The 14639-nt window shown below is 42.4% G+C and overlaps 1 protein-coding gene across 2 annotated transcripts; it reads right to left on the reverse strand.

The window, feature by feature from the left end:
• Positions 1-36: 36 nt before the first annotated feature.
• Positions 37-13433, reverse strand: MRPS36 (mitochondrial ribosomal protein S36). 2 transcript variants are annotated; one of them, XM_029575731.1, is made up of 4 exons: positions 13351-13433; positions 8070-8133; positions 6644-6837; positions 37-436 (listed from the first exon to the last, which is right to left on the reverse strand). In XM_029575731.1, exons 1-4 carry the CDS (start codon positions 13387-13389, stop codon positions 416-418), a joined length of 318 nt encoding a protein of 105 aa, XP_029431591.1. In that variant the 5' UTR covers positions 13390-13433; the 3' UTR covers positions 37-415. The 2 variants fall into 2 exon arrangements, with proteins under 2 accessions (XP_029431591.1, XP_029431599.1); XM_029575739.1 differs by lacking the exon at positions 37-436 and adding an exon at positions 658-966.
• Positions 13434-14639: the final 1206 nt, after the last annotated feature.

The following is a 14639-nucleotide window of genomic DNA, read 5'->3' on the forward strand; positions in this document are numbered from 1 at the left end:
GTTGCAGAAATCCATGTCTTATCCCTGGGATAAGCAGCATGGACTCTATTTACCCCTTGGGATCCTGCCAGGTACTTGTTACCTGTATTGCCACTGTTGAAAACAGGATACAGGGCTTGATGGACCTTTGTTCTGACTCAATATGGCAAATGTTATGTACTTATGAGACAGATTTACATAGACTTGGTCTCCAATGAATGCAAATCTCTCATGCATATTCATTATGGATATCCTGAAAATCCAACTGGTTAGGTGTGCCTCCAGGTGAGGGTTGGGGAAACAGTGATCTAAACCAGTCAAGCAGTATCAGCCACACTGAAGGTCTCCTGCTGATGGGTAATAGACCTTTCCATCAGCCCAGGAAAAAACGAATCCTGAGTTATCTTCAAAGGCAACTTCTTTCTCCTGATCTATTCTAAACAGGATGTCTACCACCCTGTTTTAAGGAAAAAAAAAAAAAAAGGCAATTTAGTTAACCAATACAACAGCATGTTAATCAGTTTCCTAACATAAGGTTATTACAATCTAGTACTACCTTTAACAGAAAAGCAACACAAGATTAATATAAAACATTAATGCTGCATAATTGAAGGTCAAAATTCTGAAACCCAAGCTTGATCATTCAACTGATTTCAATAAAAAGAACAGGAGTTCTTGTCCAATATGATGGTAGGTCAGCAAATTACTGGCCTACTGAAAAATCAGTTTTTAATAGTGTAGATATGAAGTACAGATATAATCTCTGAAATTAGCCTTTTACAGATATGCATTACCTAGAAATATAACTTAGAAAAAATACAAATGTCCTAACTTTCCAAGCTATCAAGAAGTGTACACTCCTCTTTATTAACACTATTTAGCGTACAATTATGTATAATATGCTGACAAAAGCTTTCCCCACGAGTCCAGCAATTCCCCACTGGCAGTAAGCAGAAGGTTCCTCGGTTGTCACTCTGGACCACCTCGCTGGAAAAAAAAAATAGGGTTATCACAGAGGGAGGAGGGATCATGGGCCTGAAGGCAGAACTCCTGGATTCTAACTCTGCTTCTGACTGAAGTACTGTAATTGAAAACTATGGTGGGATTCTGTTTGGGGCTACAGCTGCTAATACACGTATGAAAAACAGTTGTTGGAAAGATTAGCAATCTAACTTTATTGCTTTCTAGACTGAAAAAATAAGCACTTTGGCCCATTGGGTTCAGCCTTCTTCTGGCTATTTTCAATGATGATAAATTACATTAACTATGGGGCCTATGCACCAAAGCTTAGCGTGCACAAAAAAGTAGTGTGGTGTGCAAAACGTCCCTCATGTGCATGTTAAACCAGTCTGAAAAGACATTAGCATGCAAATGAAGGAGCATCCAATGCAAATGAGACTTTAGCAGTTGCATGCTAATAGCATACTATGAAAAATCAGCACACTCTAAGGCCTATAATCTTGACACGGTCCGTGTGTTAACTTTTTAGCGCGAATGCTGTTTCAAGGGCTCAGCTAACAGGATGCTTGGAGGATTACTGATAGAGCACATGTGGCTGTTAAAACAGGAGACCTTGTGTAAGTTGTGAAGCAAAGGACAGGGGAGAGATAAAGGAGGCCAGAGTGAAGAGACACCAGCACACACTTGAGAACTTCCAAAAAAAAAAACCATTCCAAATTTAGACAAGAAAATTATTTCAAACCAAAGGCTCACCAATAGAACATCTGGTTTTGAAACATTTTATATTGCACAGTGGGTATAGGGCAGGATATTGCAGAGAGAGATTCATCCCATCAATTCCAAATACATACCATGATTGTGCTGAAACATTGTCCTGCATGTGTTCTATGTCCTATATGGTATAAACAGTCTGCAACACAGGTATCTCAATAAAGGCAAGGCTGCAGCAGTTGAGCTGTACCTATCTCACAGAAGGCATTGAGTAGGAACTAGGATGAATGCTCACAAGGCAACAACAGCCTTTCCACCTCTGGTTCGAGGCCCTCTGAGATTGCTGCTCCCAAATGGCATGGATGCTGCACAAGAATGTGAGTGTGTGTGCAAGTATGAGTGTGAGTGGTGGGGGGGGGGGGGGGGGGGAGTTGCCTTGGGAGCTAGTGGTCAGTCGCCTGAACTAGCCTTGCTGAGAGGTGGCGATGACCACTGTTACTGCTATGGTTAGTCTGTTCAGCATGAACAGCTGTTAATATACAATTACTGCCATACCACTACAGGGTGTTAGTAGAGAGGGATTGCTAGATGCCAGTGTCCTGACTCTCAGCTGGCAGAGTTTCCTCCCTGGCAACAATGGGATGGATATGCTGGCACATACTGATGGCCAGTCATTCTCTGGCAAACCTCTGAGGTTTGTGCTTGTGGTCTGGTTTTCCTTTCCTGGAAGTCTCTTCTTTCACCTCCTATCCTGGGGTCCAGATGCTCTTCTGCCTGCCCTTGGTACTGCGAACCAGCACCAGATGTCAAACTTACTTTTATTCAGGTATGTAGCAAGACGGCTGAGTCATGAGGAAAAGACGACAGTGCATGTTTAGTTTAGCATACAAGCATCATGAACGCCTAGAAGCTACAGTTTAATGGGTTAAGTAGCATGCTAATAATGTTCATGTGTGATGGAGGCTATTTTTTGCACACACATGCTAAAATTTAATGCATAAAGTGGCATCTTCTTGTGAATATTAGATTTTTACTGTTGTGCACGCTAAGGGTTTCAGTGCATAGTCCCTTCTATGTATTAGGGACCCCAACCGCCAATAGCACCCTTCAACTCTTTATTCAAAAGAGCCACTGTAAAATAAAACAAGGACTGTCGACCTACATCCACCTTTTTTGGTCTACTTATTTAAATTGTTTTATTTTAAATCCTGCACAAGTTTTTTTTTTTTTATATCTGTCCATCTAAGCTATAAAAGACAAGCTACAAATTAACCTTCCATTTTTGTGGAAACAAACAGCATTACCTAATTATAAAATCTGCACAAAGTGCTGGATTTATTATTATTTTTCCCAATGACAGCAGCAGCAGCAGCAGCATGTACCAGTGCTGTAAGAAAAGAGACTTCCCCAGAAGTATAGAGTTAATAACAATCTGCTCTAGTCACCGAACACAAACTGGAAGGACGCCACCTGCCCCCTGAGCGGTCGGATGCCACTGCAGGCTCTCACCTGCAGTGCTTGCCTCTGGCAGGAGGGCTCTTGTCTGCAAACACCTGTTTTTCCCAAATGTGCATCTCTAGCTATGGCAAACACTGCATCGTGGGTAAATGAAAGATACAAGTATGAATTTAAAGCTCAGTAAAATACTAACCCCGTGTCTCCCCTCCGCCCTCTAAAAAAAAAAGAAACTTGTAAAAGCTAAGGGTTCTGTTCAAAATTGTTATCTGCCGTCATTGCAAATATTTTTCAGCTCATGAAAAGTCAGAAATTGGTCACATCAGTTTCCTCCATCACACAATTCCCACTGCCATCTGCTAAGTGGATGGAAAAATCTTTTGCATGGGGCTATAAGGTCAACTGGTAATATTCTCTCCATCTCTGGGCAATATTTTTGTCCACGGGTCCCCATTAATTGGTTCTATAAAATGGGAGCTTTCCAGACAGGCTCTATGATAACCCTGATGCCCTAAGACTTTGCTCCCATTTTGTGCCTATGGGAGAAGACCGTGAGGAATTAGGCTCTTTGGGATACTGCTTACAGTATCCCACTTTAACTGCCATTTTCTGTGGCAACTTTCACAAAGCAAACAGAGAAATATGGCTCTTACTACGTGGCATGCAAAAATGAATAGCTCAGTGATGCTAAATGAAGCTGTTCTATTTGCTACCCACTACCTTCCTCAATGAGTTGTTCTTTACATGTCCTTCTGCGACAGCCACCCTTCCTTTCCAACCAGCGAGCTTTGATTCCCCTCAGAAACTGTCTAGAGAGATAAATGCTCCACCTAACCTTCTTTCTAGGTGTGCCAATTGTCAATGGTTTGTCTATCTGTGTGTTGGAACTTGGAAACCACTATATCCTTGCTATGGAGTTAAGCAATTGATTTAAAGTTATTTTAAAGGCCCCGAGTTTCCTCTGACCCCCATACTTCCAGACCTACCCTGCTCTGTTCTTTGATTGGGGGAGTTTAAGGATCTGAAGCCAAAGTGCTCTTTGCCATTGCAGTGACAATTGTTTGGCCAAGAAACAGGGACTGTGACTGCTTTTGGAACCTGGAGCAAGGGCACCCTTTAACTTGCTGGTAGATATTACAAAGGACCAATGTCCAGGGAATGTGAACTTGGTCCTGAGGAGCAGGAGTCAGGTTAAAAAAAAATGGAGTTTAGGATTTCATCACAGGGAAACAAGATTAAAAGTTGTTGGAGAATTGTGATTTTGGTGTGAACTAGTGCAAAATTACAACTACCTGCCAACTTTCCATCTCCAGTGCTGACTTCCATTTGCTAGAAGGAAGGGAAATATGTCTTTGTATCTTGTTTCTAGTTTCGAACTTGTTACATATTAGAATACACTAATGGAGCAACCTATCACAATTAATAGAATGCAGGATGGATGCTTTGAGCCATATTTTGGTTTTGAGATCTTGCACTTCCCATGCATGTAGTCAGCTGCCACATTTCCCTATGACCCCCATGTGAACTAATGTCATGTAACAGCATCTTCCAATCAATTGGCATAATAAAATGGTAAAAGTTTGAAGTACATGACAAAAAAAAATATTTAGTACTGGCCCAGCAGGATACTCTAGCAACAGTGCTGAATGTTCCCACACTGAAATCCTAGTCTCCATGCCTTGGCTCAATCCCTGCTCCTCAGACTAGCCAAGCCTGACAAAAAGCTCAAATTCCTTAGAAGGGATGGCATTCTGGATATTGGCCCTATAGTAATATCTACCAGAAAGTCAAAGAATGCACTTGCTCCAGGTTCCAAAAGCAGCCAGAGTCTGTGTTCCTTGGCCAAACAATATCACTGAAATACCCAAACTGAAAAAGGGACGTTAGTTTGAGTGGAACAAATTCCTAGCAGATGTACCAGAAACGAAGGGCACCTTGGTTTCATGTCCTTAAACTCCCCCACAAACAGTACAGAACAGGGTTGAAGCAATTGGACTGGAAGTGTGGAGGTCAGACAAAACTGGAACCCAATAAGGACTTTAATCCATTGCTTTATTCCATAGCAGAAGCTGCCAACATGTCACACACCAAGAGCCACAAAATTACAATGCACAGTAGAGGGCAGCCTCATTTTTGAGGAATGGAGGGCAGGATGCTCCCTTTTTCTCCCCTTCCAAAATGTCAAATAAAGGGCCAAGTCTCTTAACCTTCTAGTCCCAGTTTCTCTTCCTTTCAATCAATGCCCCCCTATTCTGTCTCTACCAGTCTCTCGTTCCCACCCATCCTGTTGCCTCTAGTCTCTCTCTTAATTCCCCCATCCTGCCTCTACTAGCCTCTCTCTCTCACCCCATCTCCACCAACCAGTTGCCCTCTCCCTCAACTCCCCACTTCAGACTTCCCGGTCTCCCTCTCATTTCCCTCTCCCCATCCTCACCAATTTCTCTCCCCTCCCCATATCACTACTGATCTCTCTCTCAATCTCTCCCACTATTTCTATCAATGTCTCTTTCAGCTCCCCCTCTCCACCCTAGTCTGTTTCTTATAGTGTCTACACTTCCCCCAAAGGCAGCAGTTCCTTTCCTTCTCCTGGCTGATGACATCCCTGCCTCTTTTTTCCTTTGGCACCCAAGGCCAGTAACATCATGTAAAGGAGATAATGTTTACTTACATGTGTCACGGGACTCCTTTAAGAGCCTTAAGCCATGTGGCACAGAGCCTAATTGGCTTGGCATTTGTTGTTATCCTTTGATCTGGCAGAGGCAGGAACCACAGGACCAGGCCTTTCACTGAGCTAATGAGTGCCCCAAGTGGTTGGGGGTTGACTCCCTAAGATCTCACAGTCAATACAGTGAAGAAAGGGAATACAACCACTGTGGTTCCCCCCTTTGAGGCGGTCCGCTGGAGTGCTGCAGCGCCGCTGTGAGATGGTGGCAGATGGCAAGAGAGACTGCTACTGCTGCTGCCACCACAGGAAGCAGGGATAGACTTGTCTCTTCATCCCTTCGGATCCATGCAAGCTGCTGACTCTGCTGTCACTGGTGGCATTCAAAAAGCCACAGTTTAACTCTCAGAGAGCCGTAAGTGGCTCACGAGAGGACGGTTGGTCACCCTGTACACACTACTACGGATATATCCCAGCTGCCAGCCATATAGTGTGATCGCCTGTAGGATATCACTCGTTATCCAAGACAGTTTTTATCATCTTCCTCCACTGTACTTCACCTTTCTGAGAAGCTAAACATGAAGATCCCCTTTTAGGTTTATATCCTGCACCCCCACCCTTCCTATGTCCAACCACAATTATCTAAAAAGCCAGGAACAGCAGTGCAGCTGTTACTTAAACATTTGACCTGCTATTTTCACAGGGTCATGGAGCACAGTGCTTCAGTTAGAAAACATGTGTTTTCAGAAAGCTGTTAAATAGGAAGAGGCAAATATCATATGCCATAGCACTACACATAGGAAGCATAAACGTGTATCCAAGATGTTGGAGACTTGTACAAAATTCAAATGACAGCAGAAATGTAAAACTGCTTACTTGAATATATTCCATCTCCTCTGCAGACACCGCTTTCCTCCGGTATTTTTGAGGTAATGTTCTTACTAAGTCCAAAGTATCTGGTGTGCCTTGCACTTTGCTTAAGGGTGACGTATTGTGAAGACCTGGAGGTTTAGCACCTAAAGATTGTGAAGCTGTGGATCCTAATAGCATTGATTTTAATGCTTCTTGCACTGGAATAGAAAACCTCCCAAATATTAAAAGAGCAAACAATATTTAAATAAACAAACTTCCTAATGCATCAGTAATATAAAATAAGGACAGTATAAATCAGGAAAAATGTAGTCAACGGTACAATATAAAATGTCAATCACTTCCAGCAGCTTGAGAACAATGCTCTCTGTCTTCATTCCTTGAAACACTTAACTTTTGCCAATGACCCCTTTCTCAGCATAAACTTGTTTACAGCAAATAAAGAGATTTATGGGCCGATTCAGTAAAAACGCGGGAGAGCGGACCAACGCCCACTCGCCGGTGCGCGCGATTCAGTATGTAAATTAGGTGGTGCGGTAGAAACGGGCAAAAGGAAGCGCTAGGGACACTAGTGCGTCCCTAGCACCTCCTTCTGACCCGGAGCAGCAGCTGTCAGTGGGTTTGACAGCAGACGCTCAATTTTGCCGGCGTCGGTTCTCGAGCCCACTGTCAGCCATGGGCTGGGAAACCGGATGCTGGCAAAATTGGGTGTCCGGTTTTCGGCCTGACAGCCGCCAGCCCAATTTAAATTTTTTTTTTTTTTACTTTTTACACCCTTCAGGACCTCCGACTTAATATCTCTTTGATATTAAGTCGGAGGGTGCACAGAAAAGCAGTTTTTACTGCTTTTCTGTGCACTTTCCCAGTGCCGGCAGAAACTAGCGCAAATTTCTTAGAGTTAAATGTGTGGCTTGGCTGCACATTTTACTTACTGTATCCCGTGCGCATACCTAATACGGCCATCAACATGCATTTGCATGTTGAGGGCACTATTAGGTGCCGCGGGTTGGACGCGCGTTTTCCGCCCCTTACTGAATAAGGGGTAAGGGAAAACGTGCGTCCAAGGGCAGGTTAACAATGCGCTCCAACTGTATTGGCCTGATAATTAGTTACAACCAGACTGCAAGGACAACTAGATCAGTAAATATTTTGTTCTATTGTTTAGTATGCTAATACTGTAAACAAAGCACTTATTCTCTTAGTAAAGGTGCTTTTATAGCATGATGGTACAAGAAAGGCTCTATCTGCTCCGTTTGGCATGCTGAGCTTTGCAAGTGAAGGAATGAAGGGTTCAGCCTAGCTGAGCTATCAGGAATGAAAGAAATAAATGGGGAAAAAAGATTGTTTTGGGTCAAGAAAAGATAATACATGGAAGATTGTCCAATTCTTTCACCCTCCCCCCCCCCCCCTTCTCAAAATATCACCAACTCACCATCAGGCCTAGGGCTGTTTTTTCTCTCAGGAAACTTGATTAATTGTGCATGTGGCTTCACAGCCTAAAGCAGGAGAATACATTGTATTAGACCTCCAAAGAATCGCTGAACCAAGCACTACTTATATACATAGGGTGCTGATAGCAAAAAAAGCACAGGATTTCAGTTTTTCTCTAACAGAAAATACAAACATGAACACCACATTTTGTTTACATAAAAAAATACTCCAGGTTTCAGCAGTTCTAGAGTAATTTCTCCCCTCCCCTCCCCCAGATGGTGGTGGTGGCCAGAGACATCACTGTAGGAGGAAGAAGACAGGTGCATAGTAAAGTAACGTGAGGAGCAGGGGTGATTGATACAGACTTTCAGATACTTGAAAGGTTTTCATGATCCATGGTCAACAACAAACCTTTTCTATTGGAAAAATATCATTAGTAGACCTAGGGATCACAATTTGAAACTCCAGGGAGGAAGACTCAGAACCAATGTCAGGAAGTATTTCTTCACGGAGAGGTGGTGGATGCCTGGAATGCCTTTCCGGAGGAAGTGGTGAAGACAAACTGTGAAGGATTTCAAAGGGGCATAGGATAAAGACTGTGGATCCATAAAGGCTAGAGGATGGGAATGAAGAGAAGAGCCATGGGGGGTGGCTTGCAGGAAAGAAGGCTACTATCTGGTGATTACTACCCTTACTCAATAAGCCTTCACATGGTTAATGCAACTCCAACATTGCTCTCTGCTTCAACGGCAAGGGGAAATGTGGAAAAGAGGATTTGCATTCAGATAACAACCAACAAGGACTGAACTACACAGTCTGGGTAAACAAATAAGCATGGGGGTAGCTTGCTTGTTGCGGTGGTTACTACTCTAAACCAATTAAGCCTGATACAACACTTTCAATGCATATACAGTGTTGCTCTCTGCTTCAATGGCAGGGGGAAACATGGAAAAGAGGATTTACATTTAGACAACAACCAACAAGGCATGGATCTGAGCAGTCTGGGTAAACAAGCATTGGGGTAACTTGCTTGATGCTGTGGTTACTACCCTTAACCATTAAGCCTTATGCTCACCTTTGATGCAACTCCATTACTCTCTGCATCAATGGCAGGGAGTTGCAGGAAAATTGAATCAAACAGTTACCAACAAGGGCCCTGAACTTGGTGGTCAGTGAAACAGTTAAGTATGGGAAAATAAGTGTCAGAGCTTGCTGGGCAGACTGGATGGGACGATTGGTCTTTTTCTGCCGTCATTTCTATGTTTCTATAAGGCTCAGGCCACAGAGCTCCCCCTACATATATTCAGCAAAATCTGAGGGGGAACCCACCCCACACCCCTCTCAGTAATTTCAGAGAGCTCACATTAGTGTGGTGAGGCCTTTTTCTTTCATTGTCAAATTTGATGTTATTTGTTTTGCATATTTTCTATTGGATTACCCCCATTATGGTGGACTAATAGAGTATAGTTGAGATCTGTACCTATAATAGGATTGTTTTGTTTTCTTCTAAATTGTTTTTGGTCTTTCTATACCATTTCCTGTCAAGTTTTTATTAACTTATTAACTGTCTTAAATTATAAATAAAGATTAAAAAAAATCAAATGAAACTGGAATAGTGTGAAGGGGGAATTTACTCATCTTAGAGAGTTCAAGTTTTGTCGATGTTTACCATTAACTTATTATGGAGAAGCCAGCGATTAACACATTTTAAATATAAAGGGACATTGCTCTATATGTGGTCAATCTTTTTCAGGGTCATATTTTTCTATATCTGAAACTAGTACACTTTTGATAAAATTTCTGCAGAACTGTGCTTCAGCTGGGGTAATATATATTATCAAATGCCCCTGCAACTTATATGTTAGGAAGATTTTACATCCATTGCCGACACATTTGGCCAAACACCACAGTTGTTTCCATAATGAGCCGATGGATGCTCCTTTGATATCCCATTGTCTCTCTAAGGAATACACATTTCTGATTTGACTTTCACAGTGATTGATATGGTACCTGTTTTTTCATGAGGGGGCGACCATAATCGCCTTCTGTTACAATGTAAACTGAAATGGATCTATAAACATCAGACAGTGGCACCTCAGGAGCTCAATAATGAACTTGATTGTTCTGTGTTTTTATTATTGGTCAGTGATGTTATATTCTCATTCCACTAGATTCTGTTTTTGCCAACGCTGTTCTAATTTTGATTTCCTGCCATTTGAAAAAGATTTTAAGAGAGCATTTTGTCTCTCTCTACTCCCAGTTCATATATTGTCAGTTGAGATAAGTTTCCATCCTGTTTGCAATACACAATTCTGATGTTAAGAACCCAAGAGAGCCTCCCCCAGAGTAGGCAATGGATTACAGAAACACAAGTATTGGGACCTACTGAGATACACAGGAATAGACTTTGGACTGTTTGTAGCTGGAAGGTGGATATAGCTGGACTTTGGTCACTTTCATGCACAGATGGATTGTTTTTGAATGCTGAGCAGATAAAAGTTATATTTTGTTGATTTTAAAGTTTTTCACTAAATTTTGATTTAAGCATTTTTTAGGTGTGCGATTATATTCTTTGATTAGATCACATCTATTAGACTATAAGTCTAATCACACATCAGTGATTAGACATAGTCTAATCACTGATGTGTGATGACAGTGAAAGCATAGGCATCTTGTTATATGACACCTATTTTTTCAAATAATTTTTTTATTTTGGTGAAGACACCCTACTTTTGTTTGGCGAGTAGTAAGGGCAATATTTATTTATTTAGGCATTTTATATAACATCGTTCTAAAAGTAGATCACAACAGTTTACAAGATCCGCTGTATGCTTTTCTGAAGAGCCAAGTTTTCTACATCCTAGTTCAACATCCTATTTCTGCCCAGCCAACCAGGCCAGTTAGCTATTTCAGTGATCACCTTGAACTAATTATGGATTTCTTTTCATATATAAATGTATTTCTTGATTTTTTTTTTGCAATCTATCCCTCAAAATTACAGACATTAAACACAGGCATGATTTTTGAAATATCTATTATATATTTATATATAAAAATAAAGTTAAATTTTTAAGTGTGATGCCCAATTATGTTTTTAGAGGGTCATTTAGTGAGGGGTTGGTGGTGGGATTAGATCTTGTTGGGGGAGGGGTGCTATGATCCTGAAAGTCAATTGGATGGGGTTCCCTTCCCAAGGCTAACAATTCACCAAGGGTGCTTAATACACTTGCACAGCTCTATTCAGAGCACAAGGCCCTTATCACCACACATGCACCAGCCAGCCCACAGGGGCCATAAAGAAGGCACCTCATACCACTCTTGTGTAGATACTATGAGGTCTCCACCAGATGGCACTAGTCCACAGCCCTTAATTCTCATCCATCTGCATCAAAGGCTATGCCATGCAACAGTGCACCTTCCCCAGAAGCTTGCAGGAATGGACACTCTGTTAGGCATAAGGAAGGGGGGGGGGGGGGGAGTGTTAGACCTTGTGACTAGGAGGCAGTGTAGTTTTCATTTCAGGAGGGAAAGCCATGTTTCAATGTGTTCTCCATTCTTAGGTCCCAGCTTAGCAAAAGGGAAGGACATTGCCCTGCCAGTCCTTGGTGATAGATTAGAGGGAATCAGAGTTGTTCTTTGTAATTTTCCTAAAGTAAGAGTGAGGATTTTTTGTTTTGACCTGTACCTTCTGGGAGGCTGTAACTCCCTCTCCAGAGGTGCAGGAAGGACCTATACACCCCTTTGACCCATCAAGAGGGAGACTGCAGTATCCAGCAAGTGAAACTGTATTGGGTAATTTTCATATTTTGTGGGAAAGAAGGTGTTTCTGCTGCTACCCTTTTTGCCCAGTAAGAGCTCATTTTCTCCAAAGAGGAGATCCCCAAACGCAATATCCACCTTGGGATACAGGCAGGTGAAGATAGGGAGTGCCTTTCTGGACATCAGGTACTGTGAGGGAAGAGAAAATCTGTCCTGGTTAGGATACACCAGCCACCTTGGGATGTATATTAATTCCAAACTATGGATGGATTACAGTTCCCAAGTTTCAGTAACAAGGGACACTTCCACAGAGGGATACACTAGTTAAACATGTACTACACTAAAGACAAGGAGTCTGGATATACTTAGACATTTTAGTTATACAATATTTTTTCTTCAAACAATATCTGCAAATATTTTGAACACCCAACCAGTGAGTCCTGCCTGTTTTGTCCAGGTTCCTGTCCCCAAAGAGCAAGGGTAACATACACACAGGTTTCCAATGCCTACCTGGGTCCAGCTTATCTCTCCCCCCCCCCCCCCCCCCCAAGGAAACAAAAGAATTGGGGAGAGAACAGAGGAGCTAACCTATCGAAAGATATTTTATGGCCCTTTGGAATTTGTAACCCTTTTTGGGGAAATGTGTCACTTGCATGGGTTGGAAGGTAGAAGCATGCTTGAATCAGCTGCGGGGATGGGGGCAGAGAAAGGTCAGAATGTGCTTACATCTGCCAGTATGGACTCAGAGGTGGCAGCAGAACGCGTCTGCCATCCCATCAGCCAGTGCAAAGTCGGAAAGCTGCAGCTATGGGTCAGCAACATCATATCAACAGGGACAGAGGAGCATACTGGGGTTAGGGAGGAGAGGGAGTGAGGCAATCAGTTTGGAAAATATAAAAGGGGCCCATCCAAAAGCGTTTGTCCATGCACCCTTGAGTAAAACAGGCCCAAGTAATAGTCTGCCATAATAAAGAATTAAGTCTGTCCGTAGGTGCATACATCACTATTTAATATAGCTATACATGTGTGACTGGTATATTTCTATTATGGCTTTAGGTGCAGTGCAATGTTCAGCGCTGGGATATAACTTTGCATAAGAGCAAGACAACATCGTGTAGCACAAGTGAAGGTGTGTGGTTGTTTATCGAAAATAAAAGCGACCAATTACGAAAAATTAACTCAAAACGAAATAGAAATCACAAAAACGAGTTAAACTTATACAACACGGTCACATTCTGCACCAATTCTAAAGCTGACCCGAAACGTCAGGACCCTACCACACCTGACCCTAAGAAGTCCGTATTGCTGGGAAATGCCGCTGTCACAGAGGGTTGCGACAATCAGGCTCATGTGTAACATTTCTATAAGTCAGGATAAATCTAGAAATGCAGTTCAACAATAAAATACAAAAAATTTACTTAGACGAGAAGGGTGGGTCTGTGCTCGGCATCACGTCCCCAACCCCTCTCCTCTCCTCTCCTCTCGCATCCCCGTCAGGAAGAAATCGCCGTTACTCTCCTCACCTGAACGACCCTACTGGCCGCTGCCATTTTGCTGCCCATGGTGACCCGGAGTTAAATAAACTCTACTTCCTGCATCACGTGAGCGAAAGGGTGGGCGTCACAATACTTTCCTCGACCTATTAGAGCCCATGAAGCCTGAGGGCAACGTCATTCAACAAGGCGTGATAATGCGCGACTGCTCTAAAGAGCGTGGGGGGCCAGGGGTGGGGGCAGAGATGTGCTCGGAGAGGGTTAGGGAGGTGGGAATGAGTGTTGGGGCCAGAGATTTGCTTGGAGGGGGGGCTGGGGAGAGGGGTATGAGTATGTGAGGGCATTAACTGCTATAAAAAAATAAAATGTTTCAATCTCATGTGTTTTGGGCTTTTTTGGGCTTGTTTTTTTGGAAAAAAGTGCTTGTTCTTTCATGAAAACCTGGCAACACAGAGAGCTAGCTAGCTAGCTAGCTATCTATTTATATATATATATACCGGCAATCATGAGCACATATCTTGCTGGTTTACAGGAAACGGGGGTGCATTAAATACATCAACTAGAACTGTGGTGATCAAAGGAGCAGTTACAAATAACAAGGGTAGCAGAACTTGGATAAGAAGGAAGAGATAGGAAAGAATAAACGGTTGAACGGTATACAAATAAATTAAATGCTATGTAAAAATGGCATGATTAATGGCTGAATATTTGAAGTCCTTGGTTTGTATCTATGACGTGATATTAGATTGTGTCTGGGAAAGCTTGCTTGAGTATATAAATATAAATATAAAGCTTGCTTTATATAAATATATAATATATATATATATAAATATAAAGCTTGCTTGATATAGGAGTGTGCTGTGATCTGAACCTGGTTCCAAAGGTTCAGTAAAAGCATGGCGTGATCTTTAAAGAACTTAATATCATAGGTATAGTTTTGGGGTGGGGAAGGAACATGAGTAGTAGCCCCCGCCAAATGTTCCAAGCGAGTGGTGAGTTGATCCCCCATTAGTACGACTTCCTATCCTAGCTCTTCCTCCCCGACCCCCTCCAACTAACAAAACTACATCTATGGTTGTTACTTACACACTGATAAGAACCTTTGGTTAACGGTGTTGTCCCTCCCGCCGCAGCCAGTGGGCGAAACACGGGGTCCGTGTCGGGGGACCTTGATCTTGCATTGGAATGGTACAATTAATAAAAAACAGTGGAGTTGCCATATGATTACAAATTAAAAAATCCTTTTGGATCAACCAAAGTTTGTCTGCACTTTTCGTTGTTTACATTAACTGTTCAAAGTGCAGCATCAGCTCCTACTA

The sequence above is a fragment of the Rhinatrema bivittatum genome, chromosome 1 (assembly GCF_901001135.1).
Source record: "Rhinatrema bivittatum chromosome 1, aRhiBiv1.1, whole genome shotgun sequence".
Lineage (NCBI taxonomy): Eukaryota > Metazoa > Chordata > Amphibia > Gymnophiona > Rhinatrematidae > Rhinatrema > Rhinatrema bivittatum.